Below are 16443 nucleotides of genomic sequence, written 5' to 3'. Positions count from 1 at the left end.
CAGAGGTGAGATTGATATGGAGGCTGCCATATTTATTTCCTTTTAAGCAATACCAGTTGCCTGGCTGTCCTGCTGATCCTCTGCCTCTAACACTTTAAGCCATAGACCCTGAATAAGCATGCAGCAGATCAGATGTTTCTGACATTGTCAGATCTGACAAGATTAGCAGCATGCTTGCTTCTGGTGTAATTCAGTTCACTACTGCAGCCAAGTAGATCAGCAGGGCTGCCAGACAACTGGTATTATTTAAAAGGAAATTAATGTGGCAGCCTCCATAGCCCTCTAACCTGAGGTTCACTTTAAGTGCCCTAACACAACAAAAATACAGATTGATAATAAAAGCTTCCCCTCCTGCTTATAGCTGGTTGGTTGCCTCCCTGTTGGCACCAAAATCCACATGAGTAGATGCTATCATTTTCCTTCACCATCCAACCATACTAAACACACTGCATTAGGATGGGCTCTCCCATTGGGCATCTTCCTTTTATTCAACCATGGGGGATGTCTGTAAATGTTGATTAGAACAACCAGTCATTGCATTTAATTAAAGGTTGGTTGAGCAGATTTAATTAGAGGTTGATTTTATTTTCAGCCATTTATTTTGTGATGTATCGGTTTTCCACTGTCTGAAATTAGATATAATATGCTCTAAGGAAAATTATGTAAATGGTAAAATTATTCACATGATGATTTCCTCTTCCCGTCACTATATTTCATGATTTTAGAGGCAGCTCCATGCTGATCTCATAAGCCCGTTCAATAAACACCAAATATGACATGTGGGTGCTTAAAATGATGTGTGGCTGAATGAGTAAACATTCTTTTTGTTTCTCTTTCTTTACCACAGACGCGTTACCCTCGGCCGAAGATGAAGATGACGACGATGACAATTCTTCTTCAGAAGAGAAGGCTACGGAGAACTCTAAACCCATCCGTAAGTTTCCATGTTTTGTTACCTCATCTGTGTAGGCCTGCATCAGTCTGTTTGGTAAGGAGGTGCGCTATCCATTATATAATCCTGACCAGCTCTTGGATCTACAGTCCACTAGGGCCCTGACACACCAGAATGTTTTCCAATGCTTTTTTGTTTCTTAAAAAAAACGCTTTCATTTACTGACACTTCAGAATCGTGGCAAAATAGCTGGAATCTCAATTTTTAGAAAAAAAAATTTGCTGTGATTTTACCACAATTTGAAGCAGACTGCAGATAGTTGAGCAGTGTGTTGCATTGTTTGACCAAAGTCCAAAGTCTTGGAGTATGTGATAATGCCTACAGGAAGTAGGACTTTTTTTTAATAATCCAGGACAGTATGGCTTTATTAAAAAAAATGTTCTCGTAACTCGTGCTGCAATGATTCTAGTTGCGTAGTTGCTAATTTAGTTTTTAGCAATGTCTAATCATTCTGAACCAAGTGAGGAGTGCAATCTTTGTCACTTAATAGAAGAACATATTGAAAATCCCACTCTGGGTTTGTTGAACCACGTATGTTGTTTCCACAGTTCTCAAGCTCAGGGGAGCCTCAGTAAATCGGCACCAAAGGGAAAATACCTTCATAGGTTGAGATGCCTTATATATGGTTGGTGTTGTCCCGATCAGGAACGTTTCATAGACCTAGTTATCAGGATCATGTTGGAGTATTGGTGGGGAGGGGGCTCTGGGCCCTGGAAAACTTTGGCTCATCACTACCACATCCTCTGCTGTCGGGCTGACACGAGTAGTTGAACAGCAGTGCAACAAAAGCATTGCTGAAAAACCAATTGAATAGCAAAACCAGCAACAGTGTCTATATCAAATGTACCCATCAGTGGATCCAGATGCCTGAGAAGGCTTGGCTGCACTTTGGTTTGTGGCATCCTACAAGATCTCTTTGTCAGTTGAGTACAAGGATCGTCTTAGTGGACCAGCTGGAGACCACAAGCCAAAAACTCAATGGTTGCTTGTGCACTAGTATTTTCTAGTTACTGGATCCATTTATGGCTGTCTGACCAGTAAGTGTACATGGCCTGCCAAACCACCTTCTTTGCTGTTGCTGCCAAATGTCACTGGTTGGAGCTGTTCTTTAAAGAGAATCTGTATTGTTAAAATCGCTCAAAAGTAAACATACCAGTGCGTTAGGGGACATCTCTTATTACCCTCTGTCACAATTTCGCCGCTCCTCGCCGCATTAAAAGTGGTTAAAAACAGTTTTAAAAAGTTTGTTTGTAAACAAACAAAATGGACACCAAAACAGGAAGTAGGTTGATGTACAGTATGTCCACACATAGAAAATACATCCATACATAAGCAGGCTGTATACAGCATTCTTTTTGAATCTCAAGAGATCATTTGTGTGTTTCTTTCCCCCATGCACTGAAGTTTCAGGCTGCTCTTTTATTCTTGCAAACAGCTTTGCCCTTGTTTGTAATTCCTCAGTATGTGAAAGCCCAGCCAGCTCAGAGGACGATTTATCCAGCTGATTAGAGCAGCTTCTCTCTTCTCTCTTATCTAAATAACACACAGGCAGTATGCATAGAGGGGCCAGGAAGGGTGAGTTCATAGCAGAACCACAACACTGAAGAACTTGGCAGCCTTCCAGACACAGGCCGACAAGTCTGACAGGGGAAAGATACATTGATTTATTACAGACTGTCATAGTAGAAAGTGCTGCAGTTAGCCAGAACACATTAGAATAGCTTTTGGAACATGTAGGATGATAAAAAACAGGATGCAATTTTTGTTACGGAGTCTCTTTAAGAAAGCCTGGCAAGAACCACTTTTTCGAATGAAGTTGGCAGCTTTTGTAATCTGATCCACACAAGTAACGTTCACCCTCTGCGTTCCTCTCCTTTTAGATTTCCTTTACATTTCAGGGAATACCATTGGCTTAATGTGTGATATCTAAAAGTCTTCCGCCCTCAATATGCAAACGGAGTCTGTGAATCTTCTGTGAATAGAATCCATCACCAGTGCTTTAACTACAATGGGCTCATGGTGATTAATCGAGCCTTCTGCCACTCTTTTTTTTTATGCAAGCCAAAGAACAGGAAACCTGTTCACAATGAGGTGGATTTACGAATGCTGAAAAACACTGAGGAACATAAGTAATCTAGCCAAACTGGAATGTACTAAAAAAAAACAAAAAAATCTACTTTCTGCTAATGTGGCAAAGGTTTGCAACTCCTAGTTGGGTCATAAAAACATTGGTAAGGCTTATTAAGAGTCATTTTTTGTTCATTCTTTTTAGGTGTATTTGTGCCTTGCAGGAAAAAAATCTATACTGTGCACAGACAAATTTTAAAAACCGAGGAGGCGAACCAGTCCAAAGATATCATTTGATACCAGCGCGCAGGTGTGGTGTTGTATTTTGAGGAGGAAAAAATTAACGGTGCAGCACACGACTGCAGTGGCACAACTACTAGTTTCGAAACTTTTCAGCAGCTTCTGCTATGTTTTGACCAAGATGAAGATTGCTACTTTTTGACCACGAAGGGTGAGGATTAGTTTAAAAAGTTAGGATTAATCCTCATGATGGGATTAGCGTTGTTGTCAGTGGCACATTAGGGTTAGGTTCAGGAAGGGGTTGATGCTGGGGGAGGGATGTAAAAATTAGCCATGAGGAAGAGTTAACATAGCATGGATGGGTAACGTTAGGCGATCAGCAGGAATTGCTGTTAGGGTTGGATGGAGGTTAAAGTTTGGGGCGTTAAGAAAGGAATAGTTTGGTTGGAGAATAGGGTTAGACTATACAAAAGGGTTGCTGTTGGGGAGGAAGGTAGGGTTAGGCACCACTACCAAAAAGAGAGTTAATGTTGGGCATTGGGGGAATTTTTACAAAGGGGGTAGTATAATATAGGTGATTGACAGTGGAGAACCAATGGTAGCAAAGCGGGAAAATGTGCTACATACAAGAATGGCTCAAATATCAGCAAATTTTATCTCAGTTGGATTTGATTGGTGCATGTTAAAGCTGCATACTTTTGCATACAAAATTTGCATAATGCTGCATCAACTCGATATTATTTGCATCTTATTGACCATCCCTACTTAGGAACTGGATAAAGAACTGCACAGGATTTTTTTTCTCTAGAGTTGAAAAACAACCTTTATTTTCTAGCAAAAGACGAAGATCGGACACAGTTTAAAAGTGGTTGGAGATCATCAATGAATTGCTAATTTTTCAAGCACGAGCAGCAATTGCATTTGATTGGTCCAGTTGCAAACTGCATACGAACTGCAAAAAATGTGCATCAAATCAGAAAAAAATTGCATCTTATTGCTTGTCTCCAGTTACTGTCAGAACTGCTATAGTTTCAGTCAGTATTGTACTCTGTTCAGCTGAGGACTTTTTTTTGTTTACTGAAACAATTCCCCATCCAGAAAGACGGCAAAGACCAAGAGAAATAATCTCTACTGGAATACTTGAGATCTAAACAATGCCAGCATCCTTGACATTTCTAAACAAAACCAGAAAGACAGTGGAGGGTTCTTGCAACACCCACCTACACAAATTCCACCTCTTCAAGAGCCAGCTCTGATTGGCTGCTTAATCATTGTATAAGGCCCAATTATATGACTGACACAATAGGTCATTGGTTGCTGTGTGATCATTGTGTTCCGCATTAGCTGCCTCTCCTATTGTCTATTGTCTGGTTTGTTGCTGTTTACAAAAATAGTTATTACATGTAAACATTTTGGCATTTAAAAAAATAAACCACTTTTTTTGCTTTCTCTTTTTATTAAAAACTGCACATGAAAAGAAAACCAGGATGAGGTTTAATGGTTTGATAGTTCCAAACTAAGAGGCAGATGGAGGCTGTCATCTTTGACAACAAATTGCTTTGCTGTCATTCTTTGGTGCCCTGTTAGCCAGAGTTGCACACTTGGAGCCATCATACAGCCTACAGATTGAAAATGCCTGGTCTGTACACTCATTCTTGGTTAAAGTGTATTGAGTGCAGATGGTCAGTATGACATATTCCATATTCAGATGTACAGTACCCAACATGTTATGCAGATCTGCTCTCCTGTTATCTGAACACCTTTAACATCCCACATTTTTCAAAAATAAGCAATGCCCAAGTACCTTCTGCAGACCTTTGAAAACAGCCACACAGACCACATAACCAGCATTTTAAAGTCCTTCAGATCAGTTCACGGGTAGTGTCCTTAAAGCGAAAAATTGTAACATTTAAAATACGTGCAAACATATACAAATAGGAAGTACGTTTCTTCCAGAGTAAAATGAGCCATAAATTACTTTTCTCCTATGTTACTGTCACTTACAGTAGGTAGTAGAAATCTGACAGAAGTGACAGGTTTTGGACTAGTCCATCTCTTCATATGGGATTCTCAGCAAGGCTTTTATTCTTTAGAAAGATATAATCCCTAAATATAATTTAAACAATGATGCTGGCCAGCTTCCCTGCTCCCTACACCGTTTTTTGGCAGTTGGACAGAGCAACTGCCATTCTCTAAGCGCTTTTGAACATAAATATATCCCTGAGAATCCCCTGTAAAGAGATGGACTAGTCCAAAGCCTGTCACTTGTGTCAGATTTCTACTACCTACTGTAAGTGACAGCAGCATAGGAGAAAAGTAATTTATGGCTCATTTTACTCTGGAAAAAATGTACTTCCTATTTGTATGTGTTTGCACATATTTTAAATTTTACAGTTTTTCACTGTAGTGCCCTTTTAATTTATTTCATCTGGACACAGTGGATGAGAGAAGATGTCAGCTCAATCTAAAGCCTCGCACTCCCTGTTGTGGACTATTTCCCCTGGGAATTGGGACTTGATCCCTCGGGCGACAGTTCAGGGCTCATTGCTACAATATAGAGATGCATCTCCGTGCATAGCATGTGTTCTCTTGCTATGGAGGGGGAGGAGTTACAACGGCACAGCACACAGTACAGCATGTGGGGCTGGGCCTCGATCACATTAGACAGCGCGTATGGCTGTGTGTTTGGGAGGCCAGCGCACCTGATTGCAAGCCATCCGCCTTGCACTGCTGGTCCCATTCTTTACAGTGAATGGGATCAGCAATGTGCTTTGCCAAAAATGCGTGCAGCAGTGCAATAGCACATCGCACTGCTTCGCGGTCTATGCACTTCTGATGTTCTTGCTGATTGCATACTATACATCAGGGGCGTAACAATAGACCCTGCAAGGCATGCAGTCGCAGGGGGGCCCAGAAGCCACAGGGGGCCCCGTCCTGAGGGACAGACAACTAATGGCACAGAGAAAAAGCTTTCTGCTCTCTGCACAATTCTAATGACTGCATCTGCTCAGCCACTAATAAGGAATCATACAAAGATTTGTAGACAGTCCCTATTCAGTGTGCAACAGGCTCTTCTGTACAGCGCACAGCCCCTAACCTAGTGAAAGGGGGCCCCATCCAAAGTTTTGCAGGGGGGCCCAGTGATTTCTAGTTACGACCCTGCTATACATGCAGCCAAAATGCGCACAGCAGCATATATAGTTTGAACGAGGCCTAAGGAGAACAATGGCCTCGGCCTGCGCTTGGATGAGATGATCCAACACTTCTCACCTCTCACCGATGCATCAGGGCCACTTGTCCATAGGCTAGATTCTCGGCAGGTACTGTCCCAACCATTTCTCACAGTCCCTTTTGTAAAAGCTTCCCTGTACTATATAAATTAGTGTGATTTATTATAGAAATGTATGTAATCCATGAAACATTCTAATTCCTTCTCATCCCCCCAAACCGTTCCATCTCTAATGTCAAGCTGTGGCATGATGTCTGGCTTGTGCTGTTCGCAGTTCCTGTTTAGACAAGACATACCTTGCATTTCTGTGGCGACCTTCCAGCCTCCTGCCATCCTCTATGAATAAAGACCGACTGTAGTGCACCTTTAACACTTGCAGTGCCACTATACGACAAAAAAAAAAAGCTTCTAGAATACCACATGGCTAAATAAGTCACGATATCAAGTACTGATGTGTGCCTGCAATGGAAAGATTCAGTGAAGTTTATAGTAGAGGTGGTGGCTGATGGGTATTCCATTAGAGACAGTAGACTATCACCCAAGATGATCATAAACTGTCGATTTCGGTGACAAAAGTCTACTTTCCATCAGAGATGATCAATGAGATGCTAATATTTTTAACTTGAATGAAGTTTGGGCTCTTCCAGAGCAGTCGTAGCAGTTTTGATTGGTCCAGGTCCAAGGTGCATGCAATTTTTATGCAAGTCAGAACATGGAGTATCTCACTGAGCATCTCTACTGTATGTATGTAGCTTTGATGCAATAAGTACTGGACTTTATGTAATATATAAAAAAAAATGCGTAAAAATGCAGTGTCTCAAATATAATACAAAAGCTTTGATATAAAACGCACAACTTGACATGAAAAAAATCTGTGTAACTTGAATAAAAAGGCTCAATAAAGGCTTATTCAAATTGTTTGGCTGGCAGAAAAAAGGACCATATTAGTAGAATTTGCATAATGGTAGAAATGGCAATGATACTAGTTCGTTTCGGGCTGAATATGCCCTTCGTCGGGCCAAATAAGCGAATTTATAATTTCTGTGAGACGTCAGCCAGCGTGAGGAGCCAAGAGAGCAAAGGACGGCGAAAGGCACCTGAGCCTAGCAGGTACACTATGTGCTAATCCACTGGCAGTAAATAGAGGAGGCAGCTAGGTGTGGAGCACAACCGTTATTTGGCCTGATGAAGGGCATATTCAGCCCGAAACGGACTAGTGTCGTTGCCAATTCAATCATTATGCAAATTCTACTAATATGGTCCTTTTTTCTGCCAGCCAAACAATTTGAATAAGCATTTATTGAGCCTTTTTATTCAACTTACACTGATTTTTTTTTTTTCCATGTCAAGTTGTGTGTTTTGTATCAAAGTTTTTGTATTATCTTTGAGACGCTGCATTTTTTTGCACAATTTTTGTGATCTATTACATAAAGTCCAGTACTTATTGCAACAGATTATATGGGTATAGTGGAACACCCGCTACATGGACTGTAGTTTTTTGCCTTTAAGTTTTAAAGGAAAGTACCCACAACATATATTAACAAGTGTATGTAGCTTTGAGCCTGCCATACACCGTAACATATTTCCTCCATCCATAGCAAACATCGGTTCCTGGAGATGGCCATCTTGCTAGACTTCACTGTACCTTTGTGCTGCTTGATACAGGTCAGAGCTGTGGGATCATCAATTGGGTTAACACCCCCCGTCGTCAACAAAAGATCTCTAAAATCCATTCCGGGATTCTGTTTTGGGTTTTTTAAACGGATTTCCATTAGACCTGATATTTTTTTTTTTTTTTTTTTTTTAAACCTCTATTTTTCTAATCTATTGAAAACAAAAATGCTTCTAAAGCACTGTCCAATCTGGCTTCCTCGTGCTTTTCTATGCTAATTCACTCATTTCTAGATACTCTTTTACATGCAATATATAATATTTGTAAGTTTGCTGAACGCTTTTGCAAACACGAGTTCTCATGCGTCTCTCCCTTCTTCTATGATTCTTTTCATAATTGCCAAACCTTTACATTTTTGTAAAAACTTTGACTTTAGCATTTTAGCTATTTATTGAATAACTGTTATTTTCCCCCAAACTACATCATACAGTATCAGAGTATATAAATCTTTCGACTTCCCTAATCTCCTGTGTCCACCGACTATAAGCTGATATGGGCAGGGCTGTCTTGCATTTCCATCTAACTATTGTTGTTCCCTCAATGGCCTCAATTCACGGAGCTTTATCAAACACTTTATCAAACGTTTGATAATTTTCTTCATTGGTAAAATCTAATTTTGATTTCACTAAGGTGTTATAGATTTATCAAATGTTTTATCGATGAAATGATCAATAAATCTATAACACCTTAGTGAATTCAAAATTAGATTTTACCCATGAGGAAAATTATCAAACGTTTGATAAAGTGTTTGATAAAGCTCTGTGAATTGAGGCCTATATGTACATTGTTAGGGATCTATTTTTCCTTTCCCCTCCCTGCCCCCAAACCTACCTAGTACCCCCCCCCCCCCCTCTTTGAAGCCCACATTAGCTCTGCTCAACTGTGTCCCAAATCCTCCACTTCCCACAATCCTCCTCCATGCTGTTTTCACTAAAACATTAACAGTATGGTAGTTCAGACTTTAATCTCTTGTACTGTACACTTCAGGAATCAATACATTCTTCTGATGTTTGGTAACCTTAATAAGAAATGTTATTTTGGCATGTGAGTAATCCTGTTATTCATTTTGGGCCTTTTGTCTTTAAATAGAACCGTACTGGGCAAACCCAGAAAAGATGGAGAAGAAACTGCATGCCGTACCAGCAGCGAAAACCGTGAAGTTCAGGTGTCCGGCCAGCGGGACGCCCACCCCTGTGCTACGGTGGCTGAAGAATGGCAAAGAGTTCAAACCAGATCATCGCATTGGCGGCTACAAGGTACACATGTTCATGTAACTGTATGACCTAAAGGCCCATCTTTTTCTCCTGAGTTTTCTCCTTAGAGATTTTTCGTCTTGTATTTAAAATTATTTTTCAGCACTTTGCAATTGATAAATACTGAAAAGTAAAATGAAAAGGTGCTATCAAAATTTGTTTGTTTGCTGGTGGTTTCAAGTTGGGAAAATATCACCTTGGAGAAAACTCGGGATAAAAAGTTAATTGCATATGAGCCAAAGTGTTATAGGCTAGAAATATCATACCGATCCAAGCTTTCCAGACAGCAGGGTCCCATTAGGAGTTCAAAGATGATGGCCTTTCACACACCTCTACCCATTGGAAACTATGTAATGTAATTGCTAACAGATGTTCAGTTGGACTGCTTTTTATCACAGGACATTCAACAAGCACAGTTGTTAGATTCTAGATCAGGGCTGGATTTGTATGTTTTGCTCCCAGTGAGCCACTATCTTGTGTTGCCCTTACTTAAATGTACAGGGCTCCCCCTATATACAGCACCCCCCATATTTACCACAACCCTTCTCTTCTTTATTTAGCCCCACCTTTAGGACCAGCCTTTGTCATGTGCAGCCCGTTTTATTTGTAATCCCCCACCCCTTAAGAATGTAGAGACCATGACCTATGTGGAAATTGCAGCAAGGAGGACTGAGGTACCAACATTTTGTAAGAGTACGTGCAAAAATAACAAGCAATACCTGTTGCCTGGCTATCCTGCTGATCCTCTGCTCTAATTCTTTGAGCCATAGACCCTGAACAAGCATGCAGCAGAGCAGGTGTTTCTGACAATATTGTCAGAACTGACAAGATTAGCTGCATGCTTGTTTCTGGTTGTAATTCAGACACTACTGTCTGCAGCCAAGTAGACCAGGGCTACCAGGCAACTGGTATTGTTTAAAAGGAAATAAATATGTCTCTCTCTCTCTCTCTCTCTCTCTCTCTCTCTCTCTCTCTCTCTCTCCCCCTCTCTCTCTCTCTCTCTCTCCTCTCTCTCTCTCTCTCTCTCTCTCTCTCTCTCTCTCTCTCTCTCCCCCCTCTCCCCCTTCTCTCTCTCTCTCTCTCTCTCTCTCTCTCTCTCTCTCTCTCTCTCTCTCTCCCCCCTCTCTCTCTCTCTCTCTCTCTCTCTCTCTCTCTCTCTCTCTCTCTCTCTCTCTCTCTCTCTCTCTCTCTCTCTCTCTCTCTCTCTCTCTCTCTCTCTCTCTCTCTCTCTCTCTCTCTCTCTCTCTCTCTCTCTCTCTCTCTCTCCTCTCTCTCTCTCCCTCTCTCTCCCTCTCTCTCTCTCTCCCCTCGGGTTCACTTTAACAGCAGATAATTTTAACTGCAGACAAAAAGTCAGGATGTTTTCAAATTAAGTCAGCTATGGTTAATGATTTCTTGGGTCTGCTATATAGCAGTATTTTTTTTCCTTTCCCTCCATTTTTAATGTGTGTTTTTGGGGTGTGGTTGATTTCAGTAAAAGCAAGGAGAAGCACTACTATGTGAAGTTTGAGTTTGCACAGCAAGAGCCCCTTGTAGGAGGTACACTGTGAGGCCCGTCTGTGCAAGGCTGCTTCCTTCATAGAGAATGACTGGTGTTTCATTGTATTAGTGATGCTTCACTTTAACTGGGTCACTGCCAGGATATGAGATCACCTTGCGTGCCAGTCTGGCTTTGAAGTGGAGCCATCTTTTCTCTCTTCCCAGCATGCTCCCTTTTTTATTTTTTTGAGCGGGATTCAAAGTTGATGCTCATTAATCTTTCCCCCTGCTGTTAACTGAGCTTGTTAAATGGGTTAACAAGCCGAGGGTAATTTAATAATTATAGAATGGTGAGGAGGAGATGTACATTGTCAGTGATTGCTATCTATCCATCCATCTACCTTGTTTCCTTTTTCCTTTTCGGTATGCTGGACATGCCTTTCCAATACAACTTCCAACTGTCAGCCCAGAATCCCAACAGAGCTTTTGTTGCTTTTTGTATGTCTTCTTTATCATGTGGATACTTGGGCAAATCTAATCCTTTTACAAAAATGTCTTGTTTTTTGTTCATTGGTATCCCATGATGAGCAACAAAAAAATACACAATTTTATTTATCATGTTCAGTACAGTTCCTCTTTAAAGGTGGCCATACACTGGTCGATTTGCCATCAGATTCTACCAACAGATAGATCCCTCTCTGATCGAATCTGATCAGAGGGGGATCGTATGGCCACCTTTACTGCAAACAGATTGTGAATCGATCGCAGCCTGAAACCGATCACAATCTGTGAAGCTGCCGCCCCCCCTCCCCCCCCTGCATACATTATCTGTTCCGGCCGGCGCGAGTCCCCTCTGTCCCCACTTTCTTCTTCTCCGCTCCGGGCTCCAGACTGTTCCTGCAGCTACTGAACTTCCTGTCCAGGGGAAGTTTAAACAGTAGAGGGCGCTCTACTGTTTTAACTTCCTGCTGGGACAGGAAGCTCTGTGTAGCTTCAGGAACGGTCTGGAGCGGAGAAGAAGACAGCGGGGACTTGTGCCGGCCGGAACAGGTAATGTATACCCGCTGTATTGCGTCGGTCGTCAGGCATTCAAACGCCGCTATCGACGCACTCCCGACCCGCCGGCGACCGAGAAAAATCTTCGCACGGATGGGTTGACGGGAACGATCGATTTCGGACGGAAATCGATCGTTCTGTCAGCGGTGTGCGCGGCGATTTCACAGCCGTTTCGATCACTGTGATTGAAACGGCTGTATATCGTCGGGAAAATCGTTAGGTGTATGGGCCCCTTAAGGCTAGGTGCAGTGGTCAGTTGCATAACTCAAGCATTACAATGACTGCGAACTGCAATGAAGACTGGCCATAGACAAAGCCTGTATTCAGCGAGATAAAATAATGCAATCCATTACTGTGAGTATGCCCATAGAATTATATGGGTCCTGAGTTGACATGCAGAATTTTCCTGCAACGCAACTGACCACTGTGAACAAAGCCTAAGTCTACTCCTACTAAGTCTAGCCATTATTTCCCACGATGCAATGAGGTTCACACACAGCAAACTGTCAGGACCATGGTCCTGACTCCTGACCTCACACTGTGGGAGGGGTTTCACCACAATATCAGCCATACAGACTTCCCTGATGATCTATTCCAGCAAAGGTAAAGATTACTTGTGGGAAAGGGGATATCGGCTACTGATTAGAAAGAAGTTTAATCCTTGGTTAAAGTTCCCTTTAAATTACTCATACACACCTTATACACAATGGCTATCATTTATGAACGGGCTGTCGGTAAAGAGAATCAGTGCGGGAAAACACCGCTGGCGGATTTTTAGACTTCTGGCTGCTGATTCATAAAAATGTATCCAGTTGCGGTAGCAGTGCAGAGATTCCCCGAACTAAGCTGGCGGTAGGCAGGCGGTAGGCTTGCGGAGACACGGCAGCTGCCGAGTTGATACATTTCTCCGTGTTCCGCTCTGCTGCAGCTGCCTGGGAGATCTGTGTGTCTCCATTCACTTACATTGTTATCGCCACATCAGAGGGAGCGGAACTTCCCGACCTCACACCGCTTGCGGTGATCTTTATGAATGAACATTTTGCTACATTTGTACCGATAATCACCGCACAAGGCGGTGATTTATCACTCTGCTCGGTAGTGTCATTTTTCCATGCGGAAAGAGGCTTTATGAATGCTGACTTTGCCGAGTGTTCGGTAAAGTCAGCTGTTTTAAGCATTTGAATGATAGCCAATGTAAGTTTTTCTCACCTGAAATAATTTCTCATGGATGGAAAATCTCTGCCCAATGCTGTTGTGTTTCCAACAGTAGAGCACTTCTCCTCAAATGATCAGGAACAATCCTTTGGGGTGACAGAAATATAGAGGTGTACGTAGCGTTATGCTTGAGCCATGCGGTGGTTACACTGAAGCTCAAATGCTAGGGACAGGACAGTGGCTGTTTTGGAATATTTCTATCGCCATGCTGTGGACTCCCAATCTATTGACTTGTCTATTTTGCTTGACTGAGCGGACTCCATTATCCATTAAATATTCCATGTTGGATGGCTGCACTGCTGAACCTTTATCAATATCTTCTAAGCCTCTAACCTGGGACAAGTATGCAGAACTATGCAGTTTTCTCAAGTGGCGCCTTCACCCTTTGGAACTCCCTTCTACTGCCCATCAGACTAGCTCCCTCCTTCTTCAACACATTCAAGCTAGCCCTCAAAACCCACCACTTCAAGATGGCCTACCCAATTCCTACCACACAGTAACGCTCTCCTGAATACTTATTCTACAGCCCTACCTAGTGTGTCCATCCCCCTCCCCTTAGAATGTAAGCCTTCTGCAGGGTCGTCCCCTACCTAATGTATTCTACATGATTGTGTTCTCCTTTTCTATGACAGCCTCGTACTTGTATTACTGGGCCTACCAAACCAGCCCAAAATCACATGATCATGTATTATGTACCCGGTTTGCCTCGTATAGCATTGTCCTATGTTGTATAATGTCATCTGTCATCCTTTACATCACAGTAGGTAGGTATTGTCCAGTGCTACATAATATGTTGGTGCTTTATAAAAACATTAAATAATAAGACCTGTTGGCTCCCTAATCTGTGAATTCTAATTTTTGACTTATTTGTAGGTCCGATCTCAAACTTGGAGCCTGATTATGGATTCAGTGGTTCCATCAGACAAGGGGAATTATACTTGTATTGTGGAGAACAAATATGGCAGCATTAACCACACATACCAGCTGGATGTAGTCGGTAAGAGCTCATGTGTTTCCAATAACGGTTCTTCTAAGTATACCAATCAATCAGTGCCTGCTCTTTATATCCCAGGAGCTCACAGTTACTCACTGGAATGTGCTTGTGCATCTGTCCTCTGGGTTTACACTGTAAGCGCCTTATGGATAGGTGGTAATTATACTGTCACTTTTTATTTTGTGCATTTGAAGAGAACAAATTGTGCAAATCGAATCCAGTTTTCATGATTGATCATTGGATTCAGGGAATCCAGGTAGGCAGTTTTCTCTCAGGAAATCTGAAGGGGATGGGAGAACAGTTTGCTTTACAACAGTCATAGACCTTAAAGAGACACTGAAGCGAAAAAAAAATTATGATATTATGATTTGTATGTGTAGTACAGCTAAGAAATAAAACATTAAGATCAGATACATCAAGCTGGCCATACACTGGCCCGATTTGCCGCCGATTCGACAGCAGATTCGATCACTGGGATCGAATCTGCTGCCAATCGTTCACGCTACATGCCGAATTTCGATCCATTCCGTCCGATCCCGTCGATCGCGCCGTGCGGAAAATAACCGTCGATCACCCGCGGGTAAAGAGCGCATCGCTAGCGGCGTTCGAGTGCCCGACGACCGACGCAATAGAGCTGCAATACATTACCTGCTCCGCCGGCGCTACTCCCGGGTCTCCGCTCTGGTCCGCTCTGGTCTTCGGCATGCTTCCCTTCTTCCTGTCCCGGCAGGAAGTTTAAACAGTAGAGGGCGCTCTACGGTTTAAACTTCCCCCAGACAGGAAGAAGGGAAGCATGCCGGAGACCAGAGCGGAGACGGAGAAGAAGAGCGGTGACCGGGGGCAGTCGCACCAGCGGAGCAGGTAATGTATGCGGGCGGGGGAAGCGGCGGCAGCACCACCACCACCACAGATTGAACGGTTTCAGGCTGAAATCGGTTCACAATCTGTTTGCAGTAAAGGTAGCCATATGATCCCTCTCTGATCAGATTCGATCAGATAGGGATCTGTCTGTTGGTCGAATCTGATGGCAAATCGACCAGTGTATGGCTACCTTTAGTCTTGGAGAGGGCTGTTATCTGACTTTTATTATCTCAACTGTAAGTGAACGGTTTACTTTTCCTCTGCTAGAGGAGAGGTCATTACTTCAGACTTCTCTGAAAGACTCATTTTGAATGCTGAGTGCTGTGTAATCTGCACATATTATAGAATGCTGCAATGTTAGAAAAAACACTATATACCTGAAAATAAAAGTATGAGAATATTTTCTTTGCTGCTAATCTTCTAGTAATTATTCATAGTACACAACCAATTCACTATATCATATTTTTTTTCCGCTTCAGTGTCTCTTTAAAGTGGATCCGAGATGAACCTTTACTCATTGCATAATTGTGTCCCTATCCTATTGTTTATAGGTCATTCCTCAAGCCAAATACTTTTGTTTTTGATTTAATACTCTAAAGGTGCGTACACACATGCGACTATAGTCGTTTGTAACGATCGTTCCCCGATCTTTACCAACGACGATCGTTACAAAAAACGAACCAACGACTATTAAGGCAAACGACGAACGAGGCAAATCGCTACAAAACAAAGTTCTGTCTTGGCGGATTTTTACCACCGACGATCGTTAGCAAAAGTGGTACATCGTTGGAAACGATCGTTCGTACCAGGCTGGACATGCGCATTTCTCTTTTTCTCCAAGGAACTTTACAATTTTATGCGCAGGCGCATTAAGTGCTTTTACGTGGTGTAACGTTCGTTCTAACGATGTGATCGTTACACACTTTTTACAACTAACTTTACTTCGGTCGTTCTTTCGTCAATTAAAAGATCGTTCGTCATTGACAACGAACGATCGTTGTCGCATGTGTGTACGTAGCATAATTCCCTATAAACTACACAAGCTACGCCCACAGGTTTTCAGAGAGCCAAGGCACTTTCAGACAGTAGCAAGGGCTCATGGGAGCTCAGTCTGGGCAGGAGGAGGGGGAGGTATTACTAGCCAGAGATTTCAGAAGTAGAGGGGAGGAAGGAAGGAGGAGGGCCATTAGTTTTTTCTTTTTGCTCAAGATGCAGATAAATCTGCCTCTGTGTAAAGCCCCATCTACACAATACGATTCTTTGTACGATTTGATTGCGATTCTATTTACAATCCGACATGTCCGATCAGGATTCGATTCAATTCGATTTGCCATTGTTTTGCAATGGAAAATCGAATTGAATCGAATCCCTATCGGACATGTTGGATTTAATCGGATCGTAAATAGAATCGTAATCGAATCGTAC

At 42.4% G+C, this 16443-nt stretch overlaps 1 protein-coding gene across 5 annotated transcripts in view; it reads left to right on the top strand.

The window, feature by feature from the left end:
• FGFR1 (fibroblast growth factor receptor 1) overlaps window positions 1-16443 on the top strand; it is a 150959-nt gene that overhangs the window by 91874 nt on the left and 42642 nt on the right. For all 5 annotated transcript variants that reach the window (XM_068274621.1, XM_068274624.1, XM_068274619.1 and 2 more), the window contains 3 exons: window positions 848-934; window positions 9250-9416; window positions 14037-14160. In XM_068274621.1, coding sequence (XP_068130722.1) covers window positions 848-934; window positions 9250-9416; window positions 14037-14160 — 378 coding nt within the window. The remainder of the gene's footprint in view (window positions 1-847; window positions 935-9249; window positions 9417-14036; window positions 14161-16443) is intronic.

This window comes from Hyperolius riggenbachi, chromosome 3 (genome assembly GCF_040937935.1).
Source record: "Hyperolius riggenbachi isolate aHypRig1 chromosome 3, aHypRig1.pri, whole genome shotgun sequence".
NCBI classification, from domain to species: Eukaryota; Metazoa; Chordata; class Amphibia; order Anura; family Hyperoliidae; genus Hyperolius; species Hyperolius riggenbachi.
This window is presented reverse-complemented; position numbering and strand designations above follow the sequence as displayed.